The 13,133-nt window shown below is 37.5% G+C and overlaps 1 protein-coding gene across 3 annotated transcripts in view; it reads left to right on the top strand.

Annotated features, from left to right (window-relative positions):
- Window positions 1–13,133, top strand: part of ADK (adenosine kinase) — a 301,741-nt gene that overhangs the window by 217,063 nt on the left and 71,545 nt on the right. For all 3 annotated transcript variants that reach the window (XM_065670654.1, XM_065670653.1, XM_065670652.1), the window contains one exon: window positions 546–716. In XM_065670654.1, coding sequence (XP_065526726.1) covers window positions 546–716 — 171 coding nt within the window. The remainder of the gene's footprint in view (window positions 1–545; window positions 717–13,133) is intronic.

The raw sequence follows: 13,133 nt of genomic DNA on the forward strand, positions 1-13,133 counted from the left end.
CACATTCAGAATAAAGAACAGCCCTTTGGGGGAGGGAGGTAGATGATAAAATACATGTGCGGAAACTTGGAAACGCTAGGTTTTTCCTACAAAACAATGACCGCGTACTCAACGTATTTATTATAAACAAGGTAATAATTTTTCAGGTAAGGGATTTTATTAATCTCCTAGCTGTGTATAGAGCCATCATACTGGACTTCAGAATTAAGCACCACAGTCTGATTGACTCTGTTACTAAAGGGGGCATTTAGCATTATAATATATCACTTTTTAAAATACAAGCATTAGTCTTAGCTGCCAAGGGAAAGTGTACTACATGGAATGCAGAGGTAGGGAGTAATGTTTAATTTTGGAGGGCTCTGATTCTACGCAGCTTCTTTGTTGCCTCCATAATACCTTCATGGAAAGGCAGTATTCCCAGAATTTTTTACTGGGATGTGGGTTTGACATAGGTGGCTCGGGGGAGATCTTCTAGAAGCAGCATACTCCATAAGGTTCCTAATATGAAATTAGTAACATAAATTGATTTGTTTGGATGCTTGCAGGGATTCTTCCTGACGGTGTCACCAGAGGCAGTATTAAAAGTGGCTGCTCAGGCTTCTGCAAACAACAAGATCTTCAGCTTGAATCTTTCTGCACCATTTATTAGCCAGTTCTACAAGGAGCCTATGATGAAAGTCATGCCTTATGTTGATGTCCTTTTTGGAAACGAGACGGTGAGTCTTACAAAAGTAATTGATGCATTTCTATCTCTTGTATCTAGCTGTTTGTGTCTAGGAGCCTGCTTCGTGGTTGTTATTTAGAGAGAAAAACACTGACCATGTCAAGTGTCACTAGAAAATTGAATCCATGGTCATAGGACTGCAATATTTCAGTAGAAGCCAAAGGTGTCACTTGATCTGTTAGCGGTATGCAACTCATTCATTCATTCATGAGACACATGAACAAATTACTGTAGGCTAGAAGAGGAAATATCCAACACATTGAGGTCTCCACGCAGCCTTCTCTTCTCCAGGCTGAACAGCCCCAGCTTCCTCAGCCTGTCTTCATACGGGAGGTGCTCCAGTTCCCTGATCATCCTCGTGGCCCTCCTCTGGACTTGTTACAGCAGTTCCATGTCCTTTTTATGTTGAGGACACCCGAACTGCACACAATACTCCAGGTGAGGTCTCACAAGAGCAGAGTAGAGGGGCAGGATCACCTCCTTCGACCTGCTGGTCACGCTCCTTTTGATGCAGCCCAGGATACGGTTGGCTTTCTTGGCTGCGACCGCACACTGAAGCGGGCTCATGTTCATTTTCTCATCGACCAACACCCCCAAGTTCTTCTCCACAGGGCAGCTCTGAATCTCTTCTCTGCCCAACCTGTAGCTGTGCCTGGGATTGCTCCGACCCAGATGTAGGACCTTGCACTTGGCATGGTTACCTTTATCTCTTTCACAATCCATCCTCACAAAGATGCTCCTGAATATTTTGATTTAATAGCAGTTTCATCTCAACAAAAATATCATCTTAGAATGGTTTGTGTTGGAAGGGACCATAAAGATCATCCAGTTCCACCCCCGTACTGTGGGCAAGGACACCTCCCACTAGACCAGGTTGCTCAAAGCCCCATCCAACCTGGCCTTGTCAGATTTCACAAATTAAAGTAATACCAAGTCTGGTCACTCTTTAGGTGCAAGGGCTTCACAGAAACTTCTGGGATTAAACCTTCCTTGTCTTTTATATTAATATTGCTTCTCTGACCTGTTTGGATTACATTTGGGTTAAATTTGGATTACAGTGGTTCGTTAAGTGCTCGTTTTCAGAAGATAAAACAGAGGTTGTTACTTTTTGTATATTTGCACGCTTTATAAACATTAGTCTGTTATACTGATGACATTCCAATTTTAGAAATTATATGAAGACTACCTTAACTTCCCCTGTCATTTCAGTTTGCTGTGGTATTATTCACCTGCAGACATAAAATATTGTATAGGACTATCGTATGTATTAAAGTTGGAAGACTCCCTGCATTTTCTGTGTACAGTTTCTGAAGCCATTTGGTGTCTTTCTGGGTGAAAGATACTATTTAAACTTAAGTGATCATCCTGAAATTTAGCAGTTTGATATATGTACTTCAGAGTACCAGCCTCTTATGCTTTGTTACTTCTGTTAATCAGTTAAAACCCTGGTCATTTTTCAGGCTCTGCTTTCTGCTGGATAAGATGGCCATTGCTACTTTTGAGTTCTTGAAATGCTGTTTGCAGTGGTTTATTTGCGATGGTTTATTCTTTTGTCTCTCTGTGTGCCTTGAAACTCCAGCCTTGGCACGGTGTAGCTCTTGTTTTTAGTAGCTGCTGTACCTTGTGATTGTCAGTATTTCTGCTCTCTACAGGTGGTTTGCGATAAAGAGTAGTTGCAAAACTCAAGAGAAGCTTATTCTGACATGTTCTGCTTTCTAGTAGCTTCCTCCTTTGGGCTGGGTTTGTTTGGGTCTTTTTTGGGGGGTGGCTTTTGGTTTTTATTTTCCTCCTATATTCATTTTATCTACAAGTACGTTATGGAATTTGTTGTGTGTGTGTGCTTTGGTGGGCAATGAACCACTTCAGCTAGCGAACACCAAATTTCTGCCCGTTTACTGTGACTGCCTTTTACCTTTTGCTACATTTTCCATCAGTTTTGCTATTTTAGTTAAATACTGAAAGTGCATAAGCTAACATATATCAAGGCATACTAAGGGGTGTGGTTGTTACTTTATTAGTACGAACAATACTCTTAGACACAATCTTTATTCTTCCCTCCATTTATCTTCACATTATAGACCAATACAATTTTATTGTTAAGCAGTGAGCTGTTTATTTTTTTTTTGAGTAATACAAAAACATCCAAGAGCAGCAAAATTCCAAATTGCAGCCATTCCTAAACTAAAAACAATTGGCAAAGTGATTTTCAATTACATCTTCTACTTAAAAATTTACATCTGAATGAAGATTGGTTATTTCAAGTTTCAGCCAGATGGTAATTAAAATGGGCAAGTTATAAACCTCTCAGAATAAATGTTCTAGTTTACAATGTAAATGCCAGCATACCCTTAGCTGCAGTGGAGACGCTGATCTCTGTGATAACAACTCAGTACATGTATGAGTTTCAGCATTAGCTCAGTGACCACTGGTGTTTTGATCATTTGTTTAAATCCCTTTTATGACTAGTCAAACATCTCTTGGATTTTTGGTACTTAATAAGTGTACTTCATATAATAAATTTAGTACAGAACATTCAGAATAGGAATAATTGTGTGTTCATTGCTGCTAACCAATTAGGGCCATTCTGCAGTCATTAGCTAGCAATACATGACTGAAGAACTTGATTATTGTCATTGCTTTTAATTTTTATTAAATTAAGTTTTTTCTTAATAGTGTCATTTTGCAAATGGTTCTTAGCAGTAATACCTTCCAAGCTACCATAATCACTGGATAATTAACCTGCCAGGATTAAGCACACTCTACTTTGCCTCAGGATGCTTAACTCTCAAATAAGGTCAATTATCTCCTGATGATAACTGCTTTGTCACAAGTTGCTGCTTAATTCGTCTGTAAAAGATCACCTTAGAATACATATTTTATAACTCAAAGTAACTTTCAATAACAGAATGGTCAAAGGAGTGAAAGCTCTTAAAATAACATGTCTATAAAGAGTTGTGTAATGTTTCCTACACGGCAGTTTTACAAGGCAACTACAGGAGCCTAAATTTGCACATCTTTCTTTCTCAGGCCTCTTTGCGCTTATCCAGTTAGGGCTAAAGCTTGGTGTCTCTGGTATGCTTGATTTGTCCAAGTCAATAATGGGCACAGCAATCTGAACTCAATTCCCAGTCTTCCCAAAAGATTTAAGTTACAATGGCATCTCCTCAGGGTAGGAACAGTTTCTTTTCTGAGAGAGGTCTTCAGAATTAAAGGGACATTACAAAGCTCTTACATGATTCATCCCTGCATATGGCAGTCAGGAGAATATTTATTATGATCCTGATGTGGTAGAGATCTTCTGGGTTCACTTCCTATGTGCAGGCAGGACATAGAATTTAGAAACAGAGTTATAGATCTGCTGAGCTCCTCAACAATTGCTTTAAGAAAACCTATAACCAAGCCGTGTAACTTGCAGTATGCAGTGTACAGCAATAAGTAAAAGCTGAGGAGGTTATGTAGAGGAGAAATCATGGATTTTTCTAAAGCACAAATATAATAAAGAAAACAAAGATAACAATTATTCTTGGAAATTAGATCTTCCTCTCCAGTGTAAAGAGCTGTTTTAAACACGCAGTCTCTGAACAAGTTAATTACAGGATTGTAAGCTCAAGTTCTGCAAAGACAGATGCTTCTGCAGACTCACTGGGAAATTGATGCTGGTGTGACAGCAAATGTGCTGAAAAGAAAGAAAGTTGTGTGCAACACTTCTGTGTTTTAAAAAGCAATAGCAAAAGGCTTTAGTGGTGGCTCTGGAGTTAGGAATCCTGAGCCTTAAAAAGAGGGGTGCCTTTGTATGCAGTAAGATACCAAACAGGTCTTGTAATCATTTCATCTTACAATTATGCTGAAATGGTACATTGTGCAGCTTTGATTTAAAATATTTTCAAGTGAGGTTTGAAATACTGACATAAACATCCCTACATGAGGTTTTGACGTAGCCTTAAAGAGATTTTATTAGCCTTTATAAAGCCAAGTGTCTTTCATGACATGGAAAATTCTCTTTAATGGCAAGGAAAACTGGTAAATCTAAACCTGGTAACAGTGGCTAACATGCTCCTGGTTTTGAACTTGCAGTTCAAAACTGCACACAGCAGTCTGTAGTTTTGTGCTTATCTTAACCGGGGGAATGAATGGACGCACTCCTAAGTTTTCAGGCATAAAACTGTGTTCAGCTCACTAGGATTTACACCATCCAAACAAGTTGGGCTATTCCCTTTCTGTAACCTATAAAGCATGTTTGTAAACAGCTTTCACTTCACATACTTTGATATATTACATGAAGATACAACATTGTGTACAACCTTCAGTCCCACCTGCAAATTTCCTCTGCTGGTTTATCACCTGGGACCAGACTGATAACCTGCAGGATTAGGAATCTGCCCACAGCTCACAAGAATCTTGAATGGGACATAATCACTTTTGTGAGATAAATAAGCCTCTCATGCTGATTCATTTTAAACTAGTGTGCATTTGTAATGGTGTAACTGAATTGATCTGAATTTACATGAGTGTAGTTGCTGCTGTTGCTACTTTATAGACTTAGCAGATAGTTTTCCACACTACTTGAATGTCATTTCACACTGGTGAATTGTCTGACTCTGAGGAAACGATTAGGAGGTAAAAGACAGGTGGCAGATGTAATTTGGAGTGTGGAGGAAGAGAAATACAGTTTGACTTCCAGTAAATAATGAAAGGGAGACAAACATTTCAGTCTGTTCTTTTGTATCAGATGGGGCCAGGAAGTAAAGAACATAGCAAAGGATGGCTGGTCATGCCATAAATGTCACTAAATTGATGTTTCTGTTTGAAGTTTTTTCAAGTAAGCATTTTAAGTTATTTTTGAATGTTTGTAATGATTAGTAGAAGGCAAATGCTAAATTGTGCTTGAAACTGAGTATCTTGACGAGGCTTATGTTACTGTAGAGCTAACTTGCATGTATGTTATGTAAAGAGCCCTTAAAAGACCTTGATTCCTCTTTTTTTAGCTTACCAGAGCTGGTCCATATTGAGGGGCTATTTTCAGTCAGTGGTTGTTTGCTAGCTGTCTTCCTTTTGAGTTCAGCTTTTACCTTTGTCTTCTACATCTTTATTCATTTTGAATTAAGTTTTCAGGAACATTAATCATCCTAAATGAAATTAAACCGGGTGCCAGTGTTTTGCATTTCAATTCATATGCCAGGATTTTCCTTTTTGTCATGCTTTCAGGAGTTCTCAGGAACTTGCCCCACAGGTGAGGGTAATTATCTTCATTTGGTAGGCTGAGTGAGAGACTGAGGTTTGCACTAGTCCCCTACAGGGAGTCTGCGGTGAAGTTAAAAATCATAGTGAGATATTCTGACCCAGTTTATTAAATACACACGGGAAAAATTTTGTAAGAGACATCTCCTTTTTTAACAGGTAGAGGCTTTTAAGGTCAGCTGCTGCTGCTGTTTGCTTTTCTAAACTGCAGTAAACAGATAGCAATTTCTTTTTATAAACCCTGCAGTTAAGATTTCTGCAACAGTCTTTAGAGGGAGCCTGGGAATTAAAAATTGTAATTCTGAATGGAAGGAAAATAAATAATATTTTTCTTTGATGTCTTTGTAGAATTTTGATGCTTATTTCTTGGCGCAGGTGTTTTCAGTTATAGGAAAGCTATGGCATTGTAATATCGTTGCTTAATTCACAGAATTAACTTTATCAGTATTGGACTATCTAACAAATTATATCCAACTGAAAAATGAGAGGGTGTCTTGCACAGGGGAGGTTGATAATGTCCGTGGCATGTTGTAAAGATGTGCTGTGGGAAGGATGCTGAAACAACCCAAGGCTATTTCAGCTGCAGACACCGAATCTGCTTCTCCCTCTCTCTTCTCCTTTATTTTATTTCCCCTCCCTTGTGAACTGCAGTGGCTCTCTAAGATAAAATGCTTTTAAATCATTTCCCAACCTTGCAGCCGTCTTTGATAAAAGCCCTGTTATCTGAAATGATATGAATCACTGTGGAGTTAATCATACCTTACACAACAACATATTTTGTTGTGATTCATTCTGTCTCAATTAATCATCTTATTTATCTACATTGTCTCAGCTGCTGCACTGAAATTCATGAGTAATAAGCAAGTAATTATTTTAGTATAGTTTACCTAGTACATTATGAATTAAAGGAAAATTGAGAGCCAAGTATTTAAATTTATATTTAGTGCTCCTTTCAGCTCATGTCTAGCTATTTAAGCAATTTAGGAGTCCTGTCTCAAAAATGGCTTACTTTTCTCCTGTTAGGGAAAACAAGCAGGTATTTAGAAGAGAAGCGTGTACTTTCCAACAGGTTCACTTCTCAAAAATAAAAATATTTTCTGGTAGTTTCTCAGAATGCTTAGGGGTATTTATCTTCCCTTATGCTATGCAGTGTGTTGAGATACTTTTAAGATTGCGAATACTGGAGCGAGCTCAGCACAAGACAGAGCATGTCCTGTGAGAAGGGAAGGCAGATTTCACTGCATTTCAGCAGCTTGTGTTTTACTGATGATGATTGATAACCCTTTTCACTTTGTAGCACTTCCCAGAGTGTCTCATAACACTTCATAAACATTAAAGCTCAGAATAAACCAATAAGGTGGGTGTGTAGTCTTGTCTCTGTTTTACAGGTAGACAATTGAGAGGTTATTTGCCCAAGGTCATTTGACCAAGAGCAGAGCCAGAAACAAGCGGAATAAAGTTCTGCCTTTCTTCTTCAGTTAGCATCCTGAAATGTTGTCAGCGGCCGGATACATTTAGGACAAAGCTCACCTGTCTGGAGGAAAAGACCTGCAGAATTCAGCATTTGCTTTTGTGGGTAATATTAATGTATGTCTCTGAAAGCCTTTTAAAGATGAACTGCAGATGCATTTTCAATAATCAGAGTATTAGGGCAAAAGCATGTAACATATACTACAAATACATAATGCAAGAGCTGTGATAATAAGATTATGAATAAAAGTTAGCTATACAGTTGATAAGAACTAGAAGAATGAAGGCAGAAATGTTCACGGAAAACTTCTTTACATCAGCGTAAATCCAGAACAATTCAATTTCAGAGATATTTGCAGTATTAATGCAGGTAGAATACATGGGTTTCAGTAAAGGGTTGGTTTGGTGTTTTTCCAATCCAGCTAAGGTCTATTCCGTGACTACACATTTCAAGCATTAGATTTAGAGCATTGTTCAATCATGCTAAAGTCTTTTATGCCGACATATGCTGGGGATACTCTCCCAGTTACAGTCCTTATGCTGAATTGTAATGCTACAGTGCCACATTAATCCTTATGGATAATATCTAAATATGAGCTAATGCAGACCTCTCTCACCTGCCCTTATCACATAGTCTCATCTCCCCCTCTTTAGTCAAATATAGCAATTTTACGTCCATAGCAAGAGTGAGTTCTGCGGCCTGGATTACTGTTGAACCATTGGGCTGGTCTAGCTTTCCCAGGCAAACACGATCACTAGATCTGACTAGATGAGAGGGTAGTACTTGTTGGTACAAAGGACTACGAAAGAGAAGGCCTGATAACCTCTTTTTTTCACCTGATCTAACCAGTCTATATTGCTAGAGTCTCCCAAGCAACAGAGAAGATAAACTCAGTTGGAAACATTGTCTGACTTAAAGATTTTATTTCTGTGGAGCTGTATTTACAGCAATATCCTTTTTAATCCTGACTTATGTTATATACTCAGCCACTCAATATAGTTTTATCTGCAGGCATTTAGTTGAATATTGTGCATGGATACGTTCAGGTATTAGCTGTAAAGTTCTTGGACAGGGGTTTTTCTATAAAAGAGCTTGTATTTGCCTAAGGAGTATGTATTGATGCTTCCTGTGTTTATAAATTTGAGTCTGAACACAGGGTACTTGAAAGAGAAGGAAAGGAAAGGATAGTCAAGGAGCCAGTAGTAAGTCCTTGATGATGTTCAAAACACTGTGATCATCTATTGTAGAGAGGTCTGGAGGCTGCTCTAAATTAAACTGCTCTTATTTTTTTCAAGAAAATACGCAATATAGCATAGTAAATGCAGAGACTGAAAGTAGAGGTGTTTGGTTTTCAGTCTTTGAGTGCAAATGTTTTAGTAAGTATTTTAATACTGAAGCAGCTTAGGAAAAATATGTACGAATTGCAAACTTGTACAAAAGTAAGTTGGAATTGCATTGGAATAGCTTTTGGTTTTTATTTTTAAAACTTTTATAGGGAGAATCTTCAAAACATAGTTTGGGGGTTTGGAATAGAATTAGCATTATCTTTATTATGTTAGCATTTTTCTGTGCTATAGCACAGAATAGCACTATTGTTTACAAAACTATAGTTTTAATCTTGTTTCTTTTCTTGTGTTATCTTTCTCAATACCTTGTTTCACCCTACTTACATAGCTCGAATCATATTTTTATTCCATCAAGAGAGTTTCACGTCTGAATACAAATCTACTTTAATTTTTCTGATTTCCTTCAACAAAGAGCAGCAAAACTAGGCATTTGAACTCTCTTCTTTCCAACTAGGTGTACAATCTGCTGTCACTAGGTTTTCTACACTTTGTAGATTTTACAAGAATCGGCGTAACCCACTGATGTTTCCCTAAGAGTACTGAAAAGTACTTGTATTTTTTCTTCATTGAGATATATGTTGAAGGGTTTTAGAACTGATTTCTCCTAAACCTAGTGATTAAAATCTACAGTTTAATTTTTAATTAGATTTTAGAGTTAAGAAATTAAAATTGATAATATTGGACATTTTCATTGATTAAATTTACTAATTATACAAATAAAGCATAGTTAAATGGCATTAAAAGGAAAGCTAAATGTGCATTATATTATGAAGCATATGCACTGGGTTATAAATATATGTCAGGGTTGCCAAAGTATTTTATTAATTTCTATATAATTTTTCGAAGAGTTGTCAAAAGGTAGGAAAGGATGTTGGAAAAGGGGTTGAGAAGGAGACTGTTGCAGCGTACCTAAAATACCTGAAGTATACATGAAAGTATCCGTGGTTTTCCCAGAGGTCTTAATTGATCTCTAAAACTTTGCCTTGTTTATAAATGTAACCCACCCAGTTTACAACAGCCGCATGAAATAATTTTGCAGCCGCATGAAAGTGTCTCCTTAAGCTATATTTTGAGGTTTAGTGGTCGTATTCTGACTTACAATGCCATGTGTTTAAATATTGGCCTCCCAGGGAAGCAATGTCCAACACACAGGTGATAAGTAACAATGTCAGAATGTTGCTCATTAAGTCCTCAGACCCGATTTGACACCTCGTATTCCATGTCAAAACTAGTAACATATGCAGTCACATTAGGGAAACTTGCATATATGAGTCAGTTTGCTTTCCGCGCTAAAGTGGTTGCCAGGTGAAGGAGCTTTCCTCTAAAGGAAAGAATTGCAACACTAATGGCTGGGATGGTAAATACTGTGAAACATATAAATCTGTATGGTTCATGGTTATGTTTCTAGCTGTGTAGAGGGGGGACCCCGTGCTATGAATTTGAAATTCACAGACAATTGTATTCTTCATTCTCAAGTTATTTTATTTGGACGCAGCAGTTTCACAAGCAGTAAGTTTATTCTTGCCAGCCACAGTTAAGAAGTACTTCCTCACCACCCTTACAAAGGAAGTGACAGTCAGTGTCTGCTTGTGGCATGAGTCCTAGAGCTCAGAGCCAGCTTATTCTCCCTGCTCTGTAAGGCCACAGGCTGTCCTTGTCAGTAAGTAAAAACCTTTAGCATTTAAGATGCTCACTTGAAAGCAATGGGAAATTGATACACATTTCAATGGAAGGCCCTTAGGATCCCCAACCAGTCTGATCTGAAGTGATGCTTTTCAGGCTGTCCTGCTGTTACCAAGGTACAGCCCTGATAGTTGAATAGGCTGTTTGAGGATGTCCCAAATATTTTTGGAGTCAAGAGGTTTATTTTTAAATTTTCTGATGCTGAAGGCTGGATCCTGATTCAGGAGAAATTCACTGATTTCATTGAGAAATGCTACTTCTTCATCTTGATATGGTCCTTTGAGTCTAAGCCAGTCAGCAGGTGCCAGTCAGCAGCAGGCTTATTTCTCATTCTTTGTGGCTGTCCTCTGAAGGATATCATTCTTGTAATTCTGAGAAGCTAAGCTGTTAGCAGTATCTTTGGTTCCTGGCAGGTAAGAGACCTCATAGAATTAGGTCCTCTTCAGGATCTCTTTTAACAATGTGTGTTTCTGCTCTGGAATTCCCCTGAAACACCAGGGCACTCTTCTCTAGTCAGACTGTTGACCTCTCCAGGTTGTGCAGCATTCTTTCTCTTTAAAAAGAACTGGAAATTTCATGAGAAATTAAAAAAACATGAATTGTGTTGTTTGGTCAGTTCTGATTGCTCTGAAATGAGGACCTTCCTGCAACTGAAAACTACCTGGAATTCCATGGAATTGCAGGTGTATTGCACCATCAATTCACCTGAAGTTTTTTCTTAACTCCTTTTGAAATGCGGGTAGCAGTCAGATGCAGTTAGCACGCACAATATTTAATATATGTGTCATTTTGGAGCAGCTATGACTAACATGTCTTTTTCCTCCTCTTGGAATTTCTACTAGACCAGTAGATACATCTGTGAGTGGTCTTGATACATACCAGTTTCAGATAAATGGATCCGTCAATTTAAATTCTGCACATATAGTTGCCAAACACTATGCATTTGATTTGAACATCAAAGTAAATGCCAGATTTGGATGGAGCTGCATCCTGGTATATGCGAATTACGATAATGAGTCAAACTACTAAATCTAACTGCTCAAAAAAAAGAACACATAATCTGGAACCAAATTCATTTCTTCTGGAGTCTGAACTGGTGAAAAGAACTGAAGTAGTACATAGCCTTATGTCAATTGTAGCCCACCTCTGAACATGCATTATCTGCGAGGTGGGTGGACACACGAGTATTCTAAAACGTAGCAGTGGAAGGAGGTGAACCCATTATTTAGATTATACAATGGAAACCATGAGTTTCAGAAGTGCATCTTAACTCTACTCACAGATGAGTTTCTTTCATATTTCAAACAAGAATTTGTGTCCGAGGATGGGTGGTGCATGTATATATTTCAGATAGAGCAAGCTAAAATAGAGATCAAAGTGTTTTTAATGTGTTACCATAATCTTCAGCTATGCTTTTGGGATAATTTTTAAGCTGGCATGGAAGTGACAACACAAGTGATCCCAAAGTTATCTTTCATTTAAGATACAGATATTAAGTATTTGGGAACAGTGAGGGGGGAAGTATTTTCTTTGTAATAGACTTTATTCAAAGCAAACCTATTCATTTTGCACCTCTTCCACTGGAGGGTTGGGGTTATTTTAGGAAGTTAAATGTCAATTATTTCTTTTTAACCATCCCTAATCTCTACTATTCTTAAATAAAAGTTTCTCTTTTTTGTTATTTGGAACTTAAAAGTGCACGGTATAGAATACTGCAACATAAATTAACAGAACTTGGTTACTTTGGAGGGCATTTTGATAGATCTAGAGTGAGATGAGAATATATAGTAGGTTAACAAGGAATGTTATCACACCAGGAAGATGCCTAATTCAGGAGTAAATTATGCAGACGTTCATTTTTATGGCTGTTGTTTAAGATAACAAGTTTTAGAATAGTATTTCATGTAATGAAACACAAAGCAAACCCCTTAATTATTCTATTTCAAAATCTGTGCATTCCATGATACAGTAATGATTTTGAGTACTGGGTGGATGGGAAGAATTGGATAATTAGACAATGTGACTACCCACAGTTAATATCTTTAACACTCATTTTCTAGGGTAAAACCCAACTGTTTAATGAGAGTTTAAAGGAAACTGAACTGTTCCATAAGCTTTTGGTTTCCTTCAGTTTCATTTGCAACAGTTTTCCAAAGACAGGATTCTAGACTAGATAGATTGCTGATCTGATCCATTATGGTCAATCCTGTGAGTCTTGAACAAAGATATTTCTTTCAAGAACAGGTAAGCCAGATAACCAGAACTCTTGTTTTACAATATATGCAACATGTGGAAAGTTTTCAATGAAATTTTTTAATTAAATTGAACAACTGTTTTCAGTGCTACTGTTTTGTTCATCTTTTAATACGATCTCCTGCAATAAATCTTTGTTGAGCATAATGGGTTAGAAAAATCATAACTTCATGTGGGTGAAATTCCCCAAAGTATATTTGAAATATATCCAACTCATCCTGCAAACTGTTTGAAATATAACTAATTTGGTCTATATTGATCACTCCAAATCATGTTACTAACTTAAATCAAGATCATAACAAGTCAGATGTTTACCTTTTCATAACATTTCCTTAACTTTTTTTTTTTCTTGTATATTTCTTGAATTCCATTTTTCTGGATACAAACACATCATACCCAGCCACAGCCTGGGGTGCAA

Source organism: Lathamus discolor, chromosome 3 (genome assembly GCF_037157495.1).
Source record: "Lathamus discolor isolate bLatDis1 chromosome 3, bLatDis1.hap1, whole genome shotgun sequence".
NCBI lineage: Eukaryota > Metazoa > Chordata > Aves > Psittaciformes > Psittacidae > Lathamus > Lathamus discolor.